Source organism: Condylostylus longicornis, unplaced genomic scaffold (genome assembly GCF_029603195.1).
Source record: "Condylostylus longicornis isolate FDR11 unplaced genomic scaffold, ASM2960319v2 ptg000010l, whole genome shotgun sequence".
NCBI classification, from domain to species: domain Eukaryota; kingdom Metazoa; phylum Arthropoda; class Insecta; order Diptera; family Dolichopodidae; genus Condylostylus; species Condylostylus longicornis.
Genome location: NW_026577979.1, coordinates 8,828,756 through 8,854,921, shown reverse-complemented (window position 1 = coordinate 8,854,921; position 26,166 = coordinate 8,828,756). Strand labels below are relative to the sequence as shown.

Sequence of the window (26,166 nt, the reverse complement as noted above, 5' to 3'; positions counted from 1 at the left end):
AAAAAATCAAGTTTCTGTTTTTCTTTGGGTTCGTTTTTGTTTTTTTGTAAGTGTGTTTGTGTAATTGTGCAGAGTGTATACGAGAAAAATGAAGGGGAATAAGAAAATTATGCATAACAAGAACAAAAAAGTTGGATTTGAAAAATTTAATAAAAAAAAAGAATTATATTATAAAACAAAACAAATTTTTGGTCTCATTATATGTGGTACTTATATCAGCTTCCTGGTTTTAAGTTCAATTTAATTATATTTAATTTATAGCTAAAAAAAAATACAATTATCTCAATATGTGATATGATCAAAGGTTGCCGTACTACCCCAGTTTTCTGAAGTTACATAAATGTTATATAACAAAAAAAAAATCTCAATAATTTGGAAGAATTTAGAAATAATTTCAAGTTAATTTTTATAAAGTTTAAATGAACAGAACTGTTAAATAATAGAATAAAGGTTATGCGTAGAAATCTGCCTGTTATGAAATTGAGGAAGCTCTCAATAATAATTTTTTAAATTAGGACAATATTAACTTTAACTGCAAAATTCTACAGTCGTTGAAATAAATTGTATTGAATAAATAATTTTGTTGCAAAAAAAGGATTTATCAAGTATAGCTTGAAATTGATAATGAGATCTGAATTTCAATAGATAATAAATGAGAAACAGACTTGTCCAATTTTATAAACTAAAAACTATAATCAATATTATAAGTAAAATTGAAATGTTGGTACTAATTCGAAAAAATTCCCTACAGACTGATTATTTCCTAGGTATTCCCAACTGCGAGGTACGAATTAAATGACAACGCCAATTTTAAGTATTAATAGAATGTAGATAGAGATATGAGTTGCAAATTTCTCACGACTACAAAAGAGAAGGGGTTTTTACCAGCCTAAAATTAATTTCAATTTATTTAATAAAAACTCATACGTTTTTACTGGCGTCGCAATTCGATAAATTTAGTCCCGAATCTTATGGAAATTGATTGTTTGCAGCATTTTTGTTGCGAGGAAGCTGTTGCCCAGAAACCTCCATCTCTTAATATATTCGTATTTTAAGTAAAATAATCTGTGTTATTTTAGAAAATTTAGCAACTCCAAAATATAATAGTAAGCATTTTATAACCAAAACTATATTGAACGTGTGGAGCCCCGTCATGACATTTTGATATTAAAAAAAAATACCTATTGGCGGTCTCCGGCGCATATCAACATTTTCTTGTTACTCTTGATATTCAACGTATTCTTAATTTTTTTTTTCCATTCGTACTTTGCTCTTATACTTCTTAATTCTATTTTATGTTCTTTTAACGCTTTAATTGCCCGTGTAAATCGTGTGTTGTTTATGTTGTCTTTATAATATATCTTTTAATACATAGGTGGTATATAAGGTACCTACCAAAAATAAAAAACAGAAATAACATTTATATAACTACGCGATTTATAATAAAATAATCAAAAATTAAAAAAAAATTGAGATAAAATAAAATAAGATTTTAAAACCTTTGCATTTATAGTTCCAGAAATAAGAATGGAAAAAAGAATTTATAGAATGCCCAACATAATATTTATAACAACTGTAAAAATAGTCAAATCGAATTACTTGAAAGGAATGTCAGTTATTTTTTGTATATGATTCTTGACTACAGTATTTGTAGTGATATGGTACTCGTATATAGGTAAGGTTATACGTGTAATATTTAGATAGGTAGGTAGGTAGGTACAATGAAGAAATAAAATAAAATGAGACGAACGAGTACGAGAAAAGAAAAAATAAACGAATGAAATGATTTTTATGCTTCGTTGGATTTATTTGATTTACTTTCATGTTTTCATATTCAATAGGAATGTACATATGTAAGTTTTAGAGGCGATTTTAAAATTTTTATTTTCCCGCTTAAGAAATGGTGGAAATTATTTTTAAATACAAGTCGAATAAGAGCACTATTAGGACACCACGAAAGGTGTCGAATAAGTCAGAATCGGGCCTGATCAAATGAACAATTCGATTATTTCAACTCCTTCTCACATTTATTAGTTCACATTTTGTGCAAGTCTGTTGTATATGTAAGTATGGACGCAAACTTGTTAGTTAGTAGAATGTTGTGAAGTAGTTGAGTGAAAGAGGGGATTATAAAGCAAGAACACTCAAAAAATAAGACTCTATAAATTTTTTCTCATATTAAGCTATACATTCTACTGTAGATAATTTATTCCCTTTATTAATGAACAAGGCACGGATATAATGTTCTAAGAGATAAGAAATAGTATCATCAGTAAAAAGTAGGTATTGTTATCAAAATTAAATAGTTCAATTAAGTTCTTATTGAAAAAAAAACTTTAATTTTTGGCAATTTACATTCGGAATTCATGCCTGTACATTTAGTACTAGACATATTATATATTGATTATTTGGCAAGAATGAAGATTGAACGCACTATGAGAAATTCTAATTTGTAATAGGATTCGACTTCAGCCCTTCTTATTCGGAATCACAGAAATCTATAAAGAAAAAAAATTCACCCAATCGAGAAAGTAACGTTCTCTCTTTCAATAATTTTTTCTTTTTCACCTTTCACTATATGGTCGTTCTTTCTTTCAAGAATTGAAAATAAAATGTCAATGACAGTCACAGTCGTACAATTTTCGTTTGATGTTTTTTTTTTTGGTTTTTAAATATACAAAACTATTAAATTAATTATTTACGTTTCTTGTTCCTTTATTTCTCTATATATATTATTTGTTGTCGATCTTCTTTGTCTTCAGACATCAGAGCGTGTTCAGTCAGTCTCTTAATCATCTTTAAGAAATTAATTGATTAAGTTTGTTCTTTATTTTGAATTATTCGATGTACATATGTAAATGAAAACAATATACAAAGTGACTTTTCTACTTAACATCTAAATATGGTGATGTTACAATCAATTTTATTTTGTATAAAACAAATTAAAAGCATGTTTTAAGACCTACTGGAGTAAAACAAAAAGAAAAACGATTTTAATTTGGAATAAAATTTGTATATATTTTGTAGATGAAATATTATTAACAAAGACAATTTAGTATATGGATAGAAGGTACCTGTTTTCTTAACTATTTTAGATTTTAAATTATGTTAAAAAAAAGTAATGAAGCTAGTTAATTATGTAGTGATTTAGAATTTTTTAAAATACACCTATTTGCATAACTTATTAAGGCGCCATATTTTGTGATGCTATTCTTATGAAAATAAATTTAAAATTATTCTTAGTTAATTTTTGTTACTATATGTAATTAAAAATTAATGTTTTGAGTTAATCTTGCAAATTGAGGTTGTTCGTCAGGCGAAATTATGTGCTTTTTGTTAAATTTATACGAGTATTGGAAAACAAAGACATAGTTTTGACAAACTTAAAAAAAATCGCATAAATTTTAAAATAAATTAAGTAAATGACCGCTGAGGGGTAAATTAAATTGATATCTCAATAAAATCTGTATCAAACCAGAAACTGTTCATACACGTGTTAAAGAAAAGACTGTCTTATCTTGAATTCAAGAAATTGTTACACTTTCAACTTCATTATTACTCATGCCGAAAACTAATTGTAGTTTGCACTACTTTATTAAATTACAACCGAATTCTGAGAAAAAACTATATTAAATTACAACTCTTCTCAATATGCTCATCACAGGCTCATGCATTAAATATAAAATACTGGTATTAATTAATAATAAGGGGCCGTATCGTAAGTAGCTTATTATTAATTAACACAATACATTTCAATAAATTCAATTACTACAACTTTTCGTAAGACATTTTTGACAGAAATAAAGAAATTAGTTTAGGACAAATATTCCAAAATTTAATACACAAACAAACATATTTATTGTACTGGTACAAACAATAGTTTTCCAAAATAGAAACAAATCTACTAAACTTGCCTCTATGCGTAATCTCCCAGTTTATACCTTCAAATATGGCTTTATTGTCTTTTAAATGGCAATTATTGAGCAAATGTGGGCTTAAAAGATACAAAAGGCAAAAAAATTTTATGGATTTTTTTTTTCTTCTTGAATTCTCTCACCATAAATTAATTTAAATCAGTTTATATAAAAATATCAATACATTATATAGAGAAAATGTCGACTCAAATAGAAGAATACAAAAATAGTTTTAATGAATTAGAGAATTTATTGATATTTTGTGGTAAACGCAGGCAGGTATCAATTTTGGTTTTTATTTAAACAAAAAGCTTAACCTTAAAACCTTCAACGACTTTTCCATAATTGGTTAATATTAAACAAATTAAATTTAAGCCTCTAATATTTATTATGGCAGAAAACAAATCTATACCTAATAAATAAATAAAAAAGAAAACAAAATGGCATTATTATTTTTCTTTTCATATAGGCAAAAATAAAATCATCGTATCACACTGACTACAGCATATCAAATATGGCACAGCTTCCATTTCAATTCTTCTATTTTGTTTTTGCTTTTAATGATTAAATTTTCAATTTAATATTGAAACTTTTTTTCATTTTGCTTTGGTTTGTATTAAGATGACCATAAATTAATGCGTTACCTGCGGTCGCAGTACACTCAAAAAAAGTTTCTTCCTCAATCCTAAATGTAGATTATATTATAAATATTGAATTTTAGTTACGGTGGGAGCTTACATACATGATGCTAAATGTTATTAAATTTTTTTAACTGTTCTTAGATTATAGTTATTATTATATCCTAGGTCTTAATTACAGTTCGACCTAATAGCAAACAAATTCTTAAAAATTCTTATGATTGACTTAAATTAACTTTTGTAAAATGTTCCAAGGATAAATTCATATTAATTTAGGCAATTTTTAAAAAAATTTGCCACATACTTTGTCATACGCGACTGCTATCTGTAATTGCATACAATCCACCACGAATGGCAGTTCATTTGAAGAAGCGATTGTGTCTAAAAATACCTATTGGGAACTTGACGAAAGGAAACTGTCTGTATGCAGTTTAACTATAAAGACCCAATTTTTGCAATTATTAAATAAATACCATGCTTGGGTACCGTATCTTATGTTAAAATTATAGCTACATTTATCTTTATTTTACGAAAATTTATGCTTTTCCTCCAGAAACCAACACTCTTCAACACAAAATTTTGCTATTTTTAAGTGTAAAGTTTTCAAAATAAAAAATATTCTATTAAAAAGGAAATTCGATATCTTATTGTTTAAAAATCTTTATTAAGACCTCTATTATTGGAAATTTAATATGAAAGAATTGATTGCATCAAAGAAGAAGTGTAAATTGAAAAGATTCCATTGATTCGATTGAAAATAGAAGATGTTAACAAAAATAGGGTTTTAAATACTGTGAAATTTAATTTTAATTCTTTTTAAAATTGTAATTTTTTTTTCTCCTATTTTTCTTTTATTTTTTATTATTAATGCTTTTAATGATTATGACGTTAGTAAAAGAATCACAGTATAATATTTCTTGATATGTCATTTCTGCATTTCACATCACAATATGAAGATAGATCGGCTTATTTTATAATAGGTTATACAATAATATAAGAGAAGAAGAAACGACCAACACCGTGTATGGTAACAAACGTTAGTATACACTGTTTGAAATGAGTATTTTGTACATACATAATATATACATATGTACATGTTTGATGAGCGGGCATGCATGCACTTTTGACTATGGGTACAATCATTAAATTAACTTAATAAACGAGACATTAAACGGCAGGGAATTATAAAAAAGTTTGAGAACCCACACATAAAGCTCAATGGTGATTATTAGAAGTCATTTAAATCCTTTGGTGGTCAAATTATTCTCTCATTTTTATAGGGGTTTTTTTCTTTTTGTTTTTTGTTATTGTAATTACAGTATTTTGATAGTATATTATTGTTTATGATTTGGTATAGGCTTGCATTAAAAGCAGAATAAAAACAAAAAAACAATTTTTAAATTACATAGAGAAAATGTTACCAATAAGATTAGACATTATTGTATTTATGTAAAGCGGAAGTATACAGCACTTGTTATTGGGCTCATATTTATTTCTTGTGCATATTATGCAAATCTTTAAAAATTTGAAATTTTAAAAAATTGTTTGCAATAATCATGCCACAGTAATGTCAGTGCTGCTCTGGTATTATAACTGAAACACTAAATATTGCTGTCTTAATTAACTGGGTCTTGTGACCTTCCGCTGGCTGCTCGGTTGGTATAGTATTTTTGCAATTGCAAGCAAAATTTCTATAAAAAATATATTGGCATTGTATAAAATTGTCGATTGTCAATGTAACCACTCCATCTTTTCTAAGTAATGCTCAATTTTTAAACTAAAATTAAAGCTTTTACTTTTAGATTTTACAAACACAATTACACATAAAATAATTTTGGAACGTTCTATTGCTAATATAATTTTTCAATTAATATTATTAAATTTTTATTTCTATTGAAATTTTTCTCAATTAGATGTCTTACGGCTTTCTTAGAGAAAAATGCTGCCTTGAGAGATTCTCTATGTCCGTATACATTCCCGAATAATGCATTTAATAGTGAACAATAAAAATTCTTGGCAACAAAATTTAATGTGAAAATAGATAACCTTATTATAAATATCTCATAACAATTTAAAAGTTACTTAATTTGAACTTTATAAGAAGTAATCCTTAAACTTGGTAATATTTTCAATATTGTATGTCTCATAGTAACTCAATATCTTAGAACAAATAGCAGTTATTAGGATAAAAATTAAAATGCATTTTACATTATCCTAGCTGTACTCATTAATCAATACAAATATATGTATGTATGTATATATACAAATTACAATGAGAAAAAGAAGTTAATTTGGAATTCAGTAAAAATTGTTGGAAGCATCAAAAGAGCAATGTAAAAAAATAATAAAAAATCTAAAATGAGATTTGAGTTCTTTTGAATCCATAAAAATTCCATATAGAAAAATTTGAAAAGAAGATTTTTTTTTAACACAAATACAGTACAAATACATAACACCCAACAAAATTCAAAAAATTCAAATCTAAATAATATCCTTAGATAGCTATTATATAGCATGTTTAAATTAAATGCTGAGCAGTAAACACAAAAATATTATCCTGTATCATATAGAAGTTATTCTCGTTTCCATTTTTTTTTTAAATTTCATATTCATATACAGTGGAACATGTTTGGAATAAAATATTCGAAAATGTTTGTATATACATATACATATAGGATTGTTATTATTGGTTTGTTAGCTTCTCTTCAAAATTTATATTAAAATTATGGAACGATATTTGCTTGCTGCTACATAATAATAAGTTATAAACTTATCCTATTCTATAAAGGAATCGAAGAGAAAGGGAAATGAATTGATATGGTAAAAGTGAAATAGAAGGAGTTTGACGGGGTTCATATTGTCCATATGGATAAATAAATATGTTTATTATGATAATCCTGTTGTTACAGTAATTTCCCATATTAAATACATAAAAATAAGAAGAAAGAGAGCATAAAATTATCAAAATCAGAAAAAATCTAAAATAGGATTACATTAATTTGGGAGATTTTTGAAACATTTTTTATCTTTTTTTTTTAAATGAGTTACCAATTACCATATAATACAGATTTGAAAATTAGTATAAAGCTCTGTATAAGTTCAAACTTGTGCTTTATCAGGAAGTCGGATGACATGGAAAATCAAAAATATTATTAATTCGTATAGATATAATAACAATTTTCGTCATTAGTTTTTTTTTTGATACGACCAAGAGATTATGAAAATTAGAGCGATTCTTTTTGAGGTTGCATAGGAAAAATTATATACAATTCGCTAGGCGAGCTGAAATTCTCTCGATAATTTGTTTTCTAATTTGACTTTCGATGCTATATTAAAGTTAATTGTATTATCTCTTAATAATTTATAATTTTAAAAATTTGTAATTAAAAATGACTACAGGACATCGTTGGCGGCACATCATTCCTGGCTGCCGTTAGAGGTAGACCCAGAATAACATATAGAAGAGCAGTACTAAATAGATATGGAATCTCGTTGAATGAACTAGAAGAACTAGTGATGAACAGAGAAGAATAGAGACTTGAAGTTAAAGCCCTAAGCTCTCAAGTTGCGGAGTAACCGGAATAAAAAAAAAAGGTCGAGTGTTTCAGAAATAATATGCAGTGCCAAAATTAACCCGTTAGTTGGCAATCTTACTATGTAAGTAATACTTTTTTTACTCGCTATCATGAGTGTAGGTAATAATTTCCTTTCTATGCAATTCATTTCTACATTATAATATTGTTAACTTTATTCAATAAGATTTATTTTTCTTCCTACATGCACTGTAGTAATAACAGTAGCACTAACTAATATCCGTTTGGCTGAATTTCCTGTACTCAAATTGCAAAATTTAATGGTAATTTGTGATAATTAGAAAATGTTATTTGCGGTTATTATTCAAATTAATATTGTTTTGTATTGTTTAAAAAAGGATTAGGGAACAAATTATCATCAAACTAAGTAGATTATTTGTATAGGGTTTTGTCAATATGTTTTTGTCAAAAAAAAAAGAAATGGCAACTCACTGTAACAATTACTGTTGATTATGCGAAGCTTAAAAAGCATTTATAACATAATTTTCTTTTATTATTGGTATTAAGATATTATGGCATAAGTTCAATTGCGATAATTGTGAAATTTTATTTGTTTTATTCAAAATATATGAAACCAAAAATTTGTTATAAACTAAAAACTTCAAGTTTTTCAGGTTAATATTTTGAAGCCCAGGCTGGTACTTAAATATTAGGTGGAAAATAGATTTAAATGGTGCTTTGCGGCTTATTTAACATCCTAAAAATTAACTCTTCTATTCGACTCTATTCACGTCAAATAATATTTAAAGACAACTAATTTGAAATTTTCAATACTTTGATTATTTTCATAACAATATTCAATAGATTATTCAATAGATTCAATAGATAGTTAATAGATAAATCGAAAAATGAAAAACTTATGCTTATTTTGCAAAACAGATTGATTTCGCAGTAGCTTTCTTACATAGTTCAAATTTAGAATACCGTCATTCTTTCTGCAGCTTAGTGCTTCCCTCAGAAGCTATATATAAGGGTTAACAAAATATTCGTGCCATAAATTTTCACAATGTGAGGTGCTATGAAAATTTTTTTAATTTACTCAGACTATTTTGAAATTGTTGAAAAAAAAATTTGTAAACCAAGTTTTTACCAAGAATAAATTTTATAAAATTCATTCACTTTAAAGTTCAAATTATTTTTTAAAATCATACTACTGCTTGTTTATAATTAAATTAGAAATCTTTTTGATTTTCTTCAAAATCTTGTTGTTGAAAAAAAAAAAATTGCAATAATTTGAATTCCGTTAGAGCTTCGTTTAAAGAGAACCAAGAAAAAATAAAAAATGAAAAATTTTTTTCTTTGAACATTTTGAAATTCTGTTCATTTTGAAGTTTTCTTTAAATTTTATATTAGAACGCTTAATCTAATGTATAAGAAATGCGGGCATATACTCGTATACTCTTAAGAGATATTCTTTATAAAAAGGAGTTCATCTGCATAATTTATCAGAATATAAATGAATAATTAAAAATGAAAAAAAAATTTTTTCCATATTTTTTGTATATTCGTTTTGTATTTTTTTCATAATATATTTCAAGGATAACTTCGTACCTGTATTATCTGTTGAAGTACCTTATTAAGAATATTTAATATGACGTGTGTGCAAAACAAGAAAAACTGAGGAAAGGAAATTTATTATTTTTTTTATACTTGTATAATAGTCAAGAAGTAAGAGTCATTATTTTGCTTATGAAATGTTTTATTCAACATCAGAAGTGCATCTCAAATTTTAATATTAAATTATGTAAGATTAACTATTAGCATGACGGTTCCTTAAAATTCGCATAATTTTGAGCAGAATATCACAAAATACACAAATTTATGCATATGTTTACAAATGTCGTTATTGCTCATATGCATTAATATGCAAGATGTTTCATTTGACTCTTGTACGGCGACTAACTGGTAGAGAAGACAGCTGGAATGTCCTAAGTTATAAAAGTAAGTTATAGAAACGAAAAATTGTTTTCTGAAAACTTTATAGTATTTGGTAATTTCATTATTATTCAAGTGTTCATTCTTAATTGTTACGCAAAGCATAAAATCTGCGCTAAACAGTGTTATTATAAAAGTAAAAGGACGCAATCGAGAATTTCTGAATTTCAATAAATTTTTCGATCCCTGCCATTATGTAATAATTTAATTAAAATAAGTATCTGAGCTAAGTAGTAAGTGTTATGAAGCTTGCTGGTTGAATAGCGTATTTTACCACTTTTCCACAACATGCTTGGCGAAAGGATCGTTATAGCTGACAAAGCCAAACTCATACCAAATTTTAATTGTGTCAGCCAAAAAGCAAATTCTTTTTTTAAAAAAATTTAAACCGGTTGCGATAGAAGCCTATTGTGGAAAATTTTTTTACTTGCGAACAAAGATCTAAATTCTTATTTATGTCAATGTACCAAAGAAAACTCTTGATATGTTTTACTTACGAAACAGCAATATGATCTATAAACAACATGAAACAAAACAGCGAATACGGATCTAAATGGCTAAAATTAAAAAATATCAAGTAAATAGTTACTGCGATTGGAAGTACAGGTTGCGAACTGAAGTACAGTATTATTTGATAAAGATAAATTGATCCTAAATTAGTAGCTGCGTTTTATTCCTAAAACGGATTCCCCTTTACAACATTAATCTCCAATGCTAGATTTTATAAATCCTCTTTTATTCATGTTTTCCTTACTATTTACAACAAGATTATGTAAGAGATCATTAGGTATGAATAGAAAAATTTTAATTATGATTTTTGCAACTTCTTGTATATTATTGCATCTCTATTTCAATAATGCTGTTCAGAAAATTTTTTTTATGGTCTGATATTTAATAAAGTTTATAGTTTATTAGAATAGGTATTAAAAATTTGTTATTTTATTTGTAACACCCTGAATTTGAGTTAATTGTTGAACATACGAATACCAATCTTACATTCACTGAAATGCCGTCACTACAATATTAAGTCTGCTATTCAAACACATTCATAAGTACTTTATTTTTTGGTTCTGTTCTGTGAACAAAATACTTATATCGGTGTACTCAATTATTTCCTTATGATTTCAAACATATTTCAGAAAATCTAATAATTTCCTGCCAAACTATATCCCCTATGTGGAAGAACTCTACCTATAAAAATTTTGTATGCCTTGAAGTTTAAAGCGAATTCTAGGGTTGCCATATGAACATTTGCAATTTTTTTTTGAAAATAAATATACATATATTTTTAAGCATTAATAATTTTTACCGTATTCGTCCGCTTCATTGAAAAGCCTAGGTAAACTGATAATTTTTATTAGAAAAAGTAGACTCAAAGGGTTAAAGATTAGAATATTTGAGGATTATGGCAGAATTTTCAATTTTTGAAATCGTAACGTTTGTATAAAGCTACTTTAATTTATATTTTTATCAAAATAAATTCAATGCAAAAATTTACCATAAATTTTTTTTGCATCAATGCAGTCCGACAAAAGTGAATTTGGTAACCCATTTTACTTTTTAAAGTAAAATATTATAAAAAATAATTTTTAACCTTATTGCTCATTATTTAATATTTATAGTCCTTAAGTTATACACCAATTTCAATGAAAATATGTAAGAAGTGCTCTGTACAATTACCTGGAATATATGGGATTTTAAGTAATAAGAATGGTAATAATAAAGAAATTTCTAGTCCTGCACTATAGTTATGCAATTTATTGCCTTTCAATGTTAACTAGAGAACATTAATATTTTTTTAAATTTTTTTTCTTTTATTTTCCTCATGAAACAATAAGTAATTTATACCTTTTATTTTAAATCGTTATAAATGAACTATTGTTATGAAAAATATATGTAGGTATTCCTGTTAAAAATGCTAATAATTATATTGCAGAACAGACTTCATCTAGACATTTGCTTAATTGATTATTTATATATTTTCTTATTGTACACTATTGTGAATCAGGAATCTAGCGAGTTATTACACAATATACAGTGTTCAAATGAAGTAAGTCAATAATTAAGTAAATTTCGAGTAATAATTACGATCTAATTATGTTGAATTTTATTTAATCCGTCACAAAAGAAAAATTTGTTTCTTGATGTGCATATGGTCCATCAGAACTAAAGTTAAAGCTTCTAGTTGCTTATAGTTATCCGCAAATAGTTTTTTGGAGATTCTGAAATCGATTTTTTTAAAATTCTGAAAATGTTATATAGCATAGATTAGAAGAAGATCAAAAGCGAATCTGTTCGTCCAAGTATCGAAAAAACAAATTGAATTTAAGAAAAATTTAAGTACTACAACTTTATTAATAATATTGTAAATATTAAAACTACTGGTATGCGTTATTATCTTTTAAAATATTGCAATTAAATGAAATTACTATTAGCACAAGACGTCACTTTTTCAAACATTAAAAATATTTGCTATAACTATAATATTCAAAAGCAAGCTGATAGGGTTTTCAATGATGGTGTTCTATTTGCGTAAAAAATTCAAGTATAATACCGACTCTAATTCTTGTTACGAATTTTTTTTTATAACAATTTTCTTCTCATTTTGTTCATACAATGTTAGAGCTCATTAGATTGTATACAATGTACTGGATTTTATAAACTAGTAAATAAAGATTTTATACACTTGTGTGTACATAATGTGCGTATAATTGTTTTATTATAATATCATGTTACTCAGTTCATTTAATCTACGATCTTTGAGAACTCAATATAATTTCTTCAATCTGCTGTAAATTTTATACAAATTTAGAATTATAAATAAATTTCACTCATAGATACCTACATTTTTCTTAAATTATTAGCTTCACGTAACATTAAATCATAATGTAACGTTAGATCACAAATTAGACTATAATAAATCCCGTAATATCAAAAAATTTTTCTTAAAAATTAATTTTCCTTCTTTAAACTACACGATATCAAATCACAATAATTTTGTGACAGTAGTTATCATTTGCCATTGTTATTCAAATTCTGACAATTCATTTCACTAATTTCTTATAATTTCTTGTTATTTCACCGAAAATTTATTTCTTTTGTATTTTCATATGGAACTTCTAATATTTTTCGGTTGTGTTGTTTTTTTTTCTTAATTTAATTTCATCATAAATTTTTAAAATAATTTCATTTTTGATTAAGTCTTTTCAATTCGCTTTTCCAGTTTTTTAATGGTCTGATATAACAATAGTATAGAAAATTTTATGCGCCATTTAAATCTTCAAACTATGCATATAAGAAAAGACGACGGATGATAAAAAATTATTTTCTTCCCTCTCTTTTATTAAAATACAGACAAAATACAAAAATTTGTAATATAAAAGTTCATATATAACAAATTATTTAAAGTGAATGACATAAAGTAGCATAATATAACCGTGACATATAAAATAGTAACATAAAACATTTTGAGAATAATACAAAAGAACTTAAAAATACTGCTAAAGAAATTATTTTCAACATCTAAGGAAAAGTTAAGAAAATACAACAAAGTGTTTGTCGTTTGTTTATTTTATTTTCTATTCTTTTATTAGAGAATAAGAAACGATTTGTCCCACACAAAATAAGAACAAATTATTATATGTAGTATAGGATAAAGGTAAAATTAAGTATAAACAAAAACTTACACAAACACATTCATATATTTAATGTTATGCAAGTACCTCGGTGCTTGTACTCGTATGTAATATGTTGTAATCTTGTAACAAAGAACATAGAAGGAAATAGGAACAGAAACAGACGTCTATAGTAAAGTTGTTAAAGAAAATTTACAATTACGCAATATTAAGAGAAAAAGAAAATATAAAGTGTAACAATAAACTTGGGGCAAAATGACATAAACCTATATAAAAACTAAATTTGTAACAAAAGGATTCGCATCTTATATATGGTAAAAAAACTAAAGAAAAACAAAAAAAAAAACTTTTGTATGGATAAAACTTATGAAAGTGTGACAGTAAGTTTCTTTATTATTATAAGTAAATTATAGGATATTTTAAGATTAAATTTTAAAATTAAATCGTATAAGTTGTTTGTTACACACGAATGCAATTAACTGCAATAAGTGTTGGGCGTTATATTCGATTTTAGAACTAAATGTTTTCGAAGTTCAATAAAACATTTAGCGAAAATTTATGTATATAGAAAAGCGTTTGTTTTTGGAAACAATTACAACATTCAAGCGTAATCTTAAATTAATCATCAAAAAAATATTTGAATGCGTTTGAATGATAATTTTTCCCTAACCAAAAGGAAAAATGAAAATAATATATTAAATCAATCCAGAACAAAAACGAGAACCAAGCAAAAATTTGCTCTAAAACCCAAACTCGAATATGAAATCTAGGAAATTGTAATGTATCGCGTTTAATGCTACTAAATTTTTAGGTACTAATATGTATATTCTCGGTCTAGCCTTACTTAGCGTTCGGGATTCAGAAATTTGGTATTGAAGTATAAATATTCTTGCATTATAGTTGTAATTCTTTTCGAATTATTGTTATCGTGTATTTAATAATCATTCAGTGTAAACTTTAATAAATTTAGCGCTTTTTCTAAGTAAAAAATTCGACCTGCACTCTATATTGTTAAGGAAGAAAAACACCATACCATATATAACAACATCCTGTTTTATAACAAAACTAAATTTACCATAATTCAGGAATAAGAATGAATGAAAGAGGATCTTATGTGTAAGCAGGAAGCTGCAAAAAAAAAAAAAAATAAAATAAAAACAGACTTTAATCCATAATCATGTCATCTTATATATGAACTTTTGTATAACAATAGTTAAAGTTCTTATTACTCTTATACTTTTTTATTCAGAGTCCTATTGTATAACTTTTTTTTTTCTCTTTTTAGTTATAAAATTTAGTTATGTTTTTCTATTTTTGATGATATTGTGTTTTGTATATTGTGATTTTATTTTTCCGCTTCATCAGACTCATGTTACTATTCCATACTATTATTTATGAGACGGTAAAGTATTTCCATATACTGTTGTACAATATGATATAAAAAATTTATTTCAATTCAAAGTTTAGAAGGTAGTTGTATAGCATAAGTAAAATTGTTAAAAAAGTAGATGATATGAATAAAGATATACAAAAGTCAAGTATCTACTCCTTTGGATATTTTAATATATAGTAACATTGCTTATTTATAATTCTTTTGTGAAAAGGATTCGTTCAAGTTTTCTCTATATTGGAATAGTAAAAAAAAACACTGTATAAAACAATAATTTTTGACTTTAAATAACACTTAAAAACTAAGGTTAGGCTAAATCTTAGGATTTCATTTTGTTATATAAATCGATATTGTGCAGCTTATACTGGGAAATCCTTTATAAAAAGAAACTAAAGGTATATTTAAATTTCATAATTTTTTAAGTACATATTGTAAATTTTGTTGTGGTGATGTTTTTGAAACAAAAAGGAAAGCAGAAGGTTATGCAGTCGAGAGTTATTGCAGATTTAATTATTGCGGTTGTTATTATATTTGTAAATATATTTGAGAAAGGTTTATATGATAAATTAATGCTATAAATGTTCTTATTGCTATACATAAGGGAAACGAATCGAAGTTTAAAGAGTTGAATTCGAAAGGAGTTTTCCTATATGGATCCATTATAGTGTTTTTCACAACTACTTCGGTAATCTTACAATAATATAAACAAAAAACAAAGTACAATAACAATTTAATCAGTATCTGAAATACAATTTGATAAAACCTTGAAAAATGATTAAGATATTTGAAACATTTAAGATATTCAATTATTAAAATGATTGAATAATTGATGTTTTCAAAAATAATTGATGTTTTCAATTGACAAATTTCGTGATAATGTCACTCACTCTGACTCTGTATGGCGTATTTTATTTAAATAATCTTTTAAATTTAAGTGGGAATACTGCAATTTTCTAAAACTTATTAATAAGATAACGTCTGCAAGATGTAATAGAAAAAACTTTTGTTTTATATAGAACAGATGGCCTAGCTGTTTGATAGTTTGAGCCACTTTTCAAAATTTGAAATTTTTTGAAAGCTGCAATCAAACCTGCACTAAAAATTTAACTTATCCAAAATTCCAGAATCCAAAATTATATCCGTAGCAAGAGCTCAGTATTAACTGTTTAGAATTGCAATAAAAGTTTACAAATTCAAAATCGACCTGGAGTTGAGGGATTATGCACGATTTCATTGCTTCTTATTTTAATAGAACGATGATAATTTTTTAAAATATTAAAACATCAAAATAAAACGAGAAAAAAAATAGAGTTGACCTTGTCAACTCTGTGATACCCGTACGAATTTGTTATCCTATGTGCGAATAACTAATGTGCCATAACTAACTATGGGGCAGACTATGACTTTAAGTTGCTGTATTACCATATTAATTTATGCAAAATTTAAGTACTATGTGTTATTCAAAATACTGGTTGTGCCAAACTACTATTGATGTTGTACGGCACCTACCAGAAAGAGCCAAGAAATTTTAGCGAATTTTATCAAGCACATCGGCCCTACTAATATATTCACTTGTGTGAAATTTCAATACCATAGCTTTAATAGTTTCTGAAATATAGTCAAATAACTTTTGAAGTTGTATGGCAGGTACCAGAAGGAGCCAATTAATTTCAACGACTTTTATGTGACACATTGGCCCTACTAATATATTCGTTTGTGTGACATTTAATAGTTTCTGAAATATAGCCAAATAATTTTTGAAGTTGTATGGCAGGTACCAGAAGGAGCCAATTAATTTCAACGACTTTTACGAGACACATCGGCCCTACTAATATATTCGTTTGTGTGACATTTCAATACCATAGCTTTAATAGTTTCTGAAATATAGCCAAATAATTTTTGAAGTTGTATGGCAGGTACCAGAAGGAGCCAAGTAATTTCAACGACTTTTATGTGGCATATTGGCCCTACTAATATATTCGTTTGTGTGAAATTTCAATACCATAACTTTTATAGTTTCTGAGATATAGCCAAATAAATTTTGAAGTTGTATGGCAGCTACCCGAACCGGTACCCCGATCATGTCCAATTTAAATAGGGTTCTGGCACTTACTACAATAAATCATTTGTGAAAATTTGGTGAACTTAGCTCAATTAGTTTTTGAGTTATCGTTCGGACGGACGGACGGACGGACGGACGGACGGACGGACGGACGGACGGACGGACGGACAGACAAAGCTAAATGAACTCAGAATTTGACGCTGATCAAAAACATACACTTGAGTCTATATCTAAGACCGTTATTTCTTAGCGTTACAAACGGTAAGGCAAATTTAGTATACCCTTCGAACATACGTTCGTACGGGTATAAAAAGGAAATCGGCTACTTTTGTCGCGAATCACAAAAAATTATTGAAAGAGCCGAACGTGGTTCTCAGTTTTGTACCCAGCCTTTGTTCTATAGCATTAAAAGATTATACTAATTTTTTAATTTTTTAACATTGCTACATTATGTAGAATTTAATTTCTTGAAAATGTGTTGATGTTCGTGCAATAGCTTTTCAAATGCATTGGTGTAAATATTTTTATTCGTCAGAATACTATTTTTCGACTGGAGTAATTCAATCTACTTGTTTTAACCATCTCTTGGAATCTAGATTCAATTTTAAATTACTAAGAGTTTACATTACCATATGATTTCATTTGATTTTGATTAAAATTTCATGAATTTTAATAGAAAAGAACGTTACCCAATTCTCATGAAACAAAATCCATGTTTAATGGGTAAACCCTGGCCTTATAATAAAATATTTACAACTTTTTGTGTTTACAACTTTTTGCTTTTGCAACTTTTGTAATAAATACTTTTTTCTTAAAATCAATATAATCTAATTTTCAGGAAATGCTATGATATTATCAATATACATACATGCAATAATCATGTAAGTAAATTTATTTATTTATTATATTACAAGAATATTAAATTTATTATTCTTATATCATATTTATTATAAATCTCTTAAGTCCAAATCTAATACATTATAAATCAAAGTTTTTATATATTCAAAATTTTTATTTTTATTAAAAATATTCGTAAAATAACTAAATAACCTGCCTGACTTATACAACCATAACTAAATACATATAGAAAATTGTTTTATTATTCTAAAAAAAAAAATTGAATTTTTCTCTGAGTTTTTCATTTTTTTTCGGGATTATTCTCTTATATTGTTTTTTTCGTAATAAAAATTTAATTGAATATAGCTATATATAAAAAAATAAAGAGTTTTTTCCAAACTAGAGCATACCTTTATAATACCCTATATATGAATCAAATGCACCTACACATATTTTCTCTATATATATTGGAATTCATATTTCATAAATTATTCCTCAATTCCAAAATAAATTTCCTGAGCCACACGATTATTTTTTTTCTTCTTTTATATTTTTTATTCATTTTTATTTTTTAATCTATCAAAAACTTCATCTATATAAAACTTATAATTTATTATGTAAACTTTAATTAAATATTTAAAAATTAATATCAAAAATGATTTTTAAAAAATTCATATAAATTATAATGTGCCTATATATACGAGTATGTCATGCATAATATGTGCATCTGAATATAAAATTTTTGAATATAATGTGTATGAGTATATATAGGATCAATACTCATGTACAATATACAACATAAATCGATTTCATATAGGTACATGCATATATTTCGCATCAATTGTAATTCAAAAATTAAAAATGAATAATGCAATAAAGTTGAACTAATACCGGAATTTAATTGATCCTTTTTTTTTCCAATATTTTACTATGGTTTGTATATTTATGCATGTAGGTATATATTGTGCACAGAATATATGTACATTATATCTTTTTTTTGATGGTATTGTTTTGAATTTTTTTTTAATTTAGTATAGAATTTTTTTTTTCCAATTTAAAAATTTAAATCAGGAAGTAGAAAATTTTTTGAAGTATTATCAATCAACTTTTACCACATCAAATTAAATACTCGAATCAAATGCATACATATTTGATTTTTGGTTCGTATGTTTGTATGTCGACTATATTAAATAAATTATATTATTGGATTTGTATGCTGAATATTGTGCCTAAATAATTTTGTTTTCTAAATGAAATTTTCAAATATAAAGCTCAATATATTGGGTATTCGAAGTAGTTTGGTTTTGATTATGCTACAATGAAAATTTCTTCTTAAGTGTATTTTATTTAAAACTTTTATTATTTGTATTCAAGGTCCTAGATATATTGTCCCCAAATAGAAAATAATTTTTATTTTAAGTTTTGCCGGTAAGCTTTTATATTTCTTGAAATAATATATAAGAATAAAATATACGGAAGATTATACCCGTTCGATGGTATATAATCGAAGGACATAACAAAATTTGCCTTTCCGTTAATAACGTTAAGAAATAATAGCCTTACATATAAACATAAGTTTATGTTTTTGATCAGCGTTGAATTCTCAGCCGATTTAAGTATGTCTACCTGTCTGTTCGTATATCCTCTCTCTGTTTCCCCCTTCATCGTTATGCTGGTCCGGCCGTCCATCTGTCTGTTCGTTTGTCCGTCCCGACGCTAACGCTGTCCTACAACTTCAATTGTTATTTGATTATATCTTATAAGCTATTTGAGGTACGGTACTGAAAATTCTTACAAATAAATATGGTAACATGGACACATTTTTTTAGTAAAAGTACTACCACTTAATTATAAAATTAGTTGAAATTCCACGACTCGTAGTGGAAGCCACAATACAACTTCAAAAAAGTCATTCAATCCTGTCTTATGGAAACAATTGAAATTGGAGTACAGAAATTTTGTACAAACGTATATGAAAATAGAGTCGCAGTAAAAATCTTTGTGATAACTAACTTCGATTATATTAATAATATATGTATTTTACAACAAGTGATAGTGGGAATTATAATATAATTTTTATGATTATTTATTTGTACGGGTATGACAAAGTTGACACAGACAAGTTCACCTATTCTCTTGTATTTTTTTAAGCAATTCTTTTAAATACATCGTTGTAAGATATGCACTCAAAATGTTTGTTTTCGCCGAATTATCCTGATATTTATAAAAATTTTTTTAATTATTTTATAAAAACTTAGTAATATTTATTTTGCCAGTAGTTCAATATAGTCTTTAAAAATTTAAACTATCACCTATATTATTAATACCTATATAGTTCTTTTTTTCTTAATAATAGACGTCCCAAGGGAAGAAGTAAAAAAAAAAATTAAGAAAATTTCATTTAAAAATTTTGCTTTAGGAGTGATATATTAAAATTAATTTCTTTATTTTATGCAACTATTTTTCATTGCATTCATAATCTAATATAATATAATTTTTATTTTTTGAAGGAAACCCATCAAGTTTAATTAAACGTGTTTCAATACCAGAAATTATAATATAGATTTTACGTTCCACGAGTTTCCAATTCTTTTGTTATTTGAAAAGTTAAAAAAATTCTACTATAATTAATAAATATTTCAAATTCACTCAATAACCCACTTAATATTTGCATCCTTTACAAACTTTTGCTTCGCAAAGCATATACACAACATTCTAATTTAATATTGAATGGTTTTATATAGAATAAGTTTTTAATAATTAATTTAATTATTTACTTGAATTTTTTTCAATAATTTCTATTTAATTTTAATGAAAATAATAGAAAAAGAATTTTTATAAAATTTGTTTTAATATATTGAAAAATTTTTGTATATTGTATAAATATCTAAAATATCATTCGTGTACTGCATATTTTGATTTTAAACGCGTGAACTTACGATATTGTATAACAGAGAAGAAATGAAGATCACACAAAAAAATTTTTCACTACATTGACTAGATATCAATAATTTTTTCTTTGATAAATAGCTATTTTTAATTGGAAATAATTTGTTATATTAAATAAATTTGTATTAGAAATTATTTTATGTTAAATGCAATTATTGTAAAATAAAAGTACAATTATATAACTATTGTACAATTACACTTCATCAAAATTCTGTTAAAAATTATTGGCTTTAGAATTGTAAATAAGATTTCTAATCATAAATAAATCCAATAATACAAAACGCCAGAACATATGCAATTTTATTCAATTTTATTCATTTCAATTTAAAAAATCGTACGGTATTGTATCAGTAATAATGACCTTTAAATGTTAATAATGGGTGTATTTTTTAATTACAAAGATTTAAAACATTTAATCGAACCTTTTTGTAAAGTTCATATGTAAAATAAATTGTAAATTGTGCATGTGATAATAGTTTATTATCACAGGCCAAGCACTAACTGTCATACAAACTAGTACTACACGAAAGAACAGAAAATTTAAATTTAATTAAATTTACGACAATCAAATAATTTTTAATGTTCTTTAAAAATTGAATGAACTCTCTTATTCAACATGGTGTACAATAAAAAAATTTATTTTAAAATTTTTCTAAAATTACAAGTGTATATCAATAGAGGTATTATACCTTTATAATAATGTTGCTTTGGAAACTACTAATTTACCAGCAAAATATTTAAATCAATTTCTTTATCAAAAATATGGAATTTTATTTTTGTTCTAATAGCCTAAATATCAAAAAATACGATATTGTTATTTAAGAAATTTTAATTAGTTTTCTTCAGGAGTCAAATTTAATTGTAATATACGTACACAATTTAAGTTTAATAATCAAATTATAACGACAAGCGTAAAATTTGGCGAGTGTTTCAAATTAATCAATATTTATATTAAAAGGTACATGAAAAATATTATTATTTTCTAATCGTTAATTTATTTGAATAAATTATTTTACTCGAATAAAATATTTTTGTATAATAAATAGCTATAGCAATATAAATTTTAGCAATTAAAAGATTATTTAAATAATTTTAGATTAGTTTCATTAAATTTTAATTTAAAATATTCATTATAAATGCATTAAAATTTAATTCGCTTACTAAAAATTCAGTATGACTGTATGGCATATGAATTTCATACACACATTTACACATCATATATTCTTATTATATACGTATAGGTTTTAATTATTATAATAATAATTATTTTCGTGATGTGTATAACAGATATTCTCGCATATAATAATATAGTCACCAACTATCTATACCACATAGGTGTGCATAAATTTTATTTTTGAAATGTTTAAATTTACTTATTAATTTTTTAATATTATATTATTATTTTCTGAAACTGATATTAATTCAATGTGACCACTTAATGCAAATTTAAACTATTTTTACTTTTCTATATTTTTATTTTAATTTTTGTTTTTTTCTATATATTTTTCAACAATTTCGAAATTTGTAATTTATTTTGTTTTAATATTTTATTTTTAAATACAAGTAATAATAAATTGGTTGTAGAATGCATTCAATATCCTGTATTGTGACAGTTTTTTAAAAGTGCATGTACAAAACCATATGTTTTACAAAAAAAAATATTTCTGAGGGGGTGTAGGAGTTTTTCAGAATTTCAACAAATTTTATATACCTATGTATAACGTGTTATATAAAGCTTTTTGTTTATATATGCACGAATAAAATAATTTAATAAAGAGTTAGTAAAATATGGGGAGAGCAAAAAACAGAAAAACAAAAAAAGAAAATTATGCAATAAGTGCTATGATGCTTATCTGATGATGCACTCGATATTATTTATATTAATTCATCGTCATTTCCACTATATTAACGTTATTATCAATTTTGTTTTTTCATTTTATTATTAATATTCAGTTGCAGTTTAATTCTTATGAAGTTTTTTTTTCTGTACCGAAATAATGGTATTTTTTTTTTAATTTTAGTTTGATTTCGTCTGTTTGTCAGCCAAATTTATATTACCTTTAACTGTAATCAATTTGTAACTAATATTGTTCAATTAATTAATTTTGTTAATTTAGAAACAGAAAAAGTTATAAGAATTGATTCCAAGTGAAGACAAGAAAATTGAAAAATCTTAATGTTTTATATAGAAAGAGAAAACTCATCTATTCTTTTAATAATTTCAACACTTATACGAGATCTTACTACGTTAATTTTAAGTCGCGGAAACGTGATCATTGTTATTTTATAAAAATTCGATGAATGTGAAATTTTTAGTCTAATTTTAAAACAAAATACTTTCCAGTTTTCGTGTTTCTTCAGTTGACTGTTCTGTTTCGTCAGTTGACTAATTTGTCAGTTGAGTAGCTTTTAAGTAACTCATTTGATCCAGTGAGGCGTAGTTTAGTAAAAATAGAAATAGAAAAATTTTCAAGGTTTTCAAAGGCATTGTGCGTACTCTATAAATATCAATATGTAGTATCGATGACTGCATTTTTCCTTTTACTTACCGAATGTGAAAAAATGTCAAATTAAAATTTTCGGTTTTTTTTAATCAAATTAATCTTTTTTCTTCAGATGAATGAAGTATACTTATTAAATTATGCTTGAATTCTAAATAGACTTGTAATTTTTTAAGCCGGTGTGGATGAATTACATGGTAGGAGAATATTAAAAAAATAAGTAGCATTGTTCTCCTTTGAAAACTAAATAATAGCGAAAAATACTATAAAGACTCAACTTTGTTCTCACTTGACAAGCAAAATGTGTGTAATTAATCACGAAATTAGTGATGCGTGGGGGTCTTATTTGTATTTAGTTTATAAATGGCAATTTATGAAAAATTTTCATACTTAATTAAAAATTTTCCATTCATTTCATATTTTTCAAATTATTAATCACTCTCTACCCAGAACATCTCGTACATACATAGCTACATATATACTTATACACAAGTAATTATTTTTTTATTTTTAAATAATATCATAGTAGGAAGGATACTTTAAAGTTCATAAGCATTTCCATCTTATAATTTTATACCAAACAAGGAAAAAAAACACCAATTTCAATATTTTTTTTTTTACTTTAAAACGGAAGCTTCTTTTGCATTTTTATTCTTGTATTGTATAGTGTACAATATAACCAATAATGCTGACAATATTTTCTCGATACTTACATAATATTGTACGAATATGAAAATAGAAAAAAACCAACCAAAAAAAAAAAGTATTTTCTTCCGCTAAATGAACGGAACGCACATATGTGTGAATACACGGAGGAAAAGATTACCTATATACATATACATTCATGTACTCACGCATAAATTATAATTTTTTTTTAAATGCACATATATACTTATCTCTCCATTTTTCCGAATAAATAAGAATTATATTAAAAAATATTAACGACAAAAACAACAATAAAAAAAACGCAATAATATAAAAATTGCGTTATCCTTTGAAAATATGCATTCGAATAAGGAATTATACTGGATGATAATTTATTGGATTATTGTAAAAAGGAAAAGTAAAAAATTAAAATAAACATTATAAAATACAAAAAAATATGAAAAAGGAAAAAACAAATAGATTTTTTAATGGTACTTACCCTTGTTGACTTTGTGAATCGCTTGATGTAATTGACTTGGGCGGAAACTCACTTGAACGTGAATTATCTGCCATTAAATAATCTGTAAGAATAAAAAAGAAAATGAAAATGGTAATAATGTAATTACAATATTGACATTTTTCTGCATATTTTGCATATTATGTAAGCATATTATGTGAAAATGCATGTAGGTACACACACAAACAAAAAATAATAATATGTAAAAATAATTATGAAGGTTTATAGAAAAGTTTTTGAGTTATAGTTCAAGCATAAATTGGAATTTAATATTTCATTAAAGTATCAGTAAAGGTATCATTCTTTCTCAAAACAGTACTTAAAAAAACATTTTAATTTTTGTTCCATGAAGAAATTTTTTTCTTGAAAACTTTTGTGGTATGGACCAAGTTTAATTAATTGGTGATTAATTTATTTGTATTTACAGATTATTGCTTTTATTCAATTATAATTTCATGTTCAATATTAATTTTAAAATACAATATAATAGTTTTCAAGCAACGTGAACAGTGAAGACCAATAACGCTGTTTGTCTTGTTTGTATGATGAAAATTCACTAATATATAGAACTTTCAAATATAAAATAATAATCAAACAAATTGAATTGCTGAATGGAGATGTTTGTTGTGATGATTTGTTATATGAAAATTCCATACAGTCCGGCATTTATGGACAAAGGAAGAATTTCAAAATTACTATTTCCTTTATATAACAAATAATCTTGTTTTCTTTTAAAATGCTCCAACTAATCATTTCATAATAATTGTAGATCCATAATAAAAAAAATCATTAAATTTGCGACCCATACTTTTGAATAAACCTTCGTAACTTTAAGAATACTAACAAAAAAAAAAGTTGAATATTATGCAAATGGAATAATAAAATTTTTCTTTAAAATGACCATTAAATATCCGTATCTACCATAGTACATAATATAATCTATGTAAGTACAATTATTGTATACCTATTAACGTTAAAATGCATTATACATATTCGAATACGTATACAGTATATGCACATATGTATATATAAGGTATATACATAATATACGGTATATATAGAATTTTTAACTTATGCAATTAATAAAAGTACATTTACATATTATATCAACAATATTTATGTAATGGCATATACATATAGATACTTATATACCTATATTGAGTTTTATTAGGATATAACCATATTCCCGATAATTTATATAATTTTCACTAACATTATGTTAAAAAAAAAACATAAAACATAAAAGTATATCCTTTTTATTGAACATCGATGATTGGAGATTTTAAAAAATTTATGAAATTGCAGTATAGAATATTATTGAACATAACATGTATATACATATGTACAAGCATAAAGGCACGACAATTGGATGTATGCATGTATGTATATGTATCGTAAGATTACATTATGTAAAAAATATGAGTGCAATGTTATATAATATTTTTGAGTCAGGTGAAATTAATTTGACATTAATTTAATTTTAAGTATGGTTAAATAATTATAAAGTCGAAATTTTTCCAATTTAATCAAGAAAAAAATAAAATAAAATG

General features: G+C 25.2%; 1 protein-coding gene across 1 annotated transcript in view; it reads right to left on the bottom strand.

The window, feature by feature from the left end:
• The window catches only part of LOC129619038 (ABC transporter H family member 2-like), a 98,482-nt gene that overhangs the window by 2,779 nt on the left and 69,537 nt on the right, over nt 1-26,166 (bottom strand). The window contains exon 4 of the mRNA XM_055534112.1: nt 24,599-24,680. Coding sequence (XP_055390087.1) covers nt 24,599-24,680 — 82 coding nt within the window. The remainder of the gene's footprint in view (nt 1-24,598; nt 24,681-26,166) is intronic.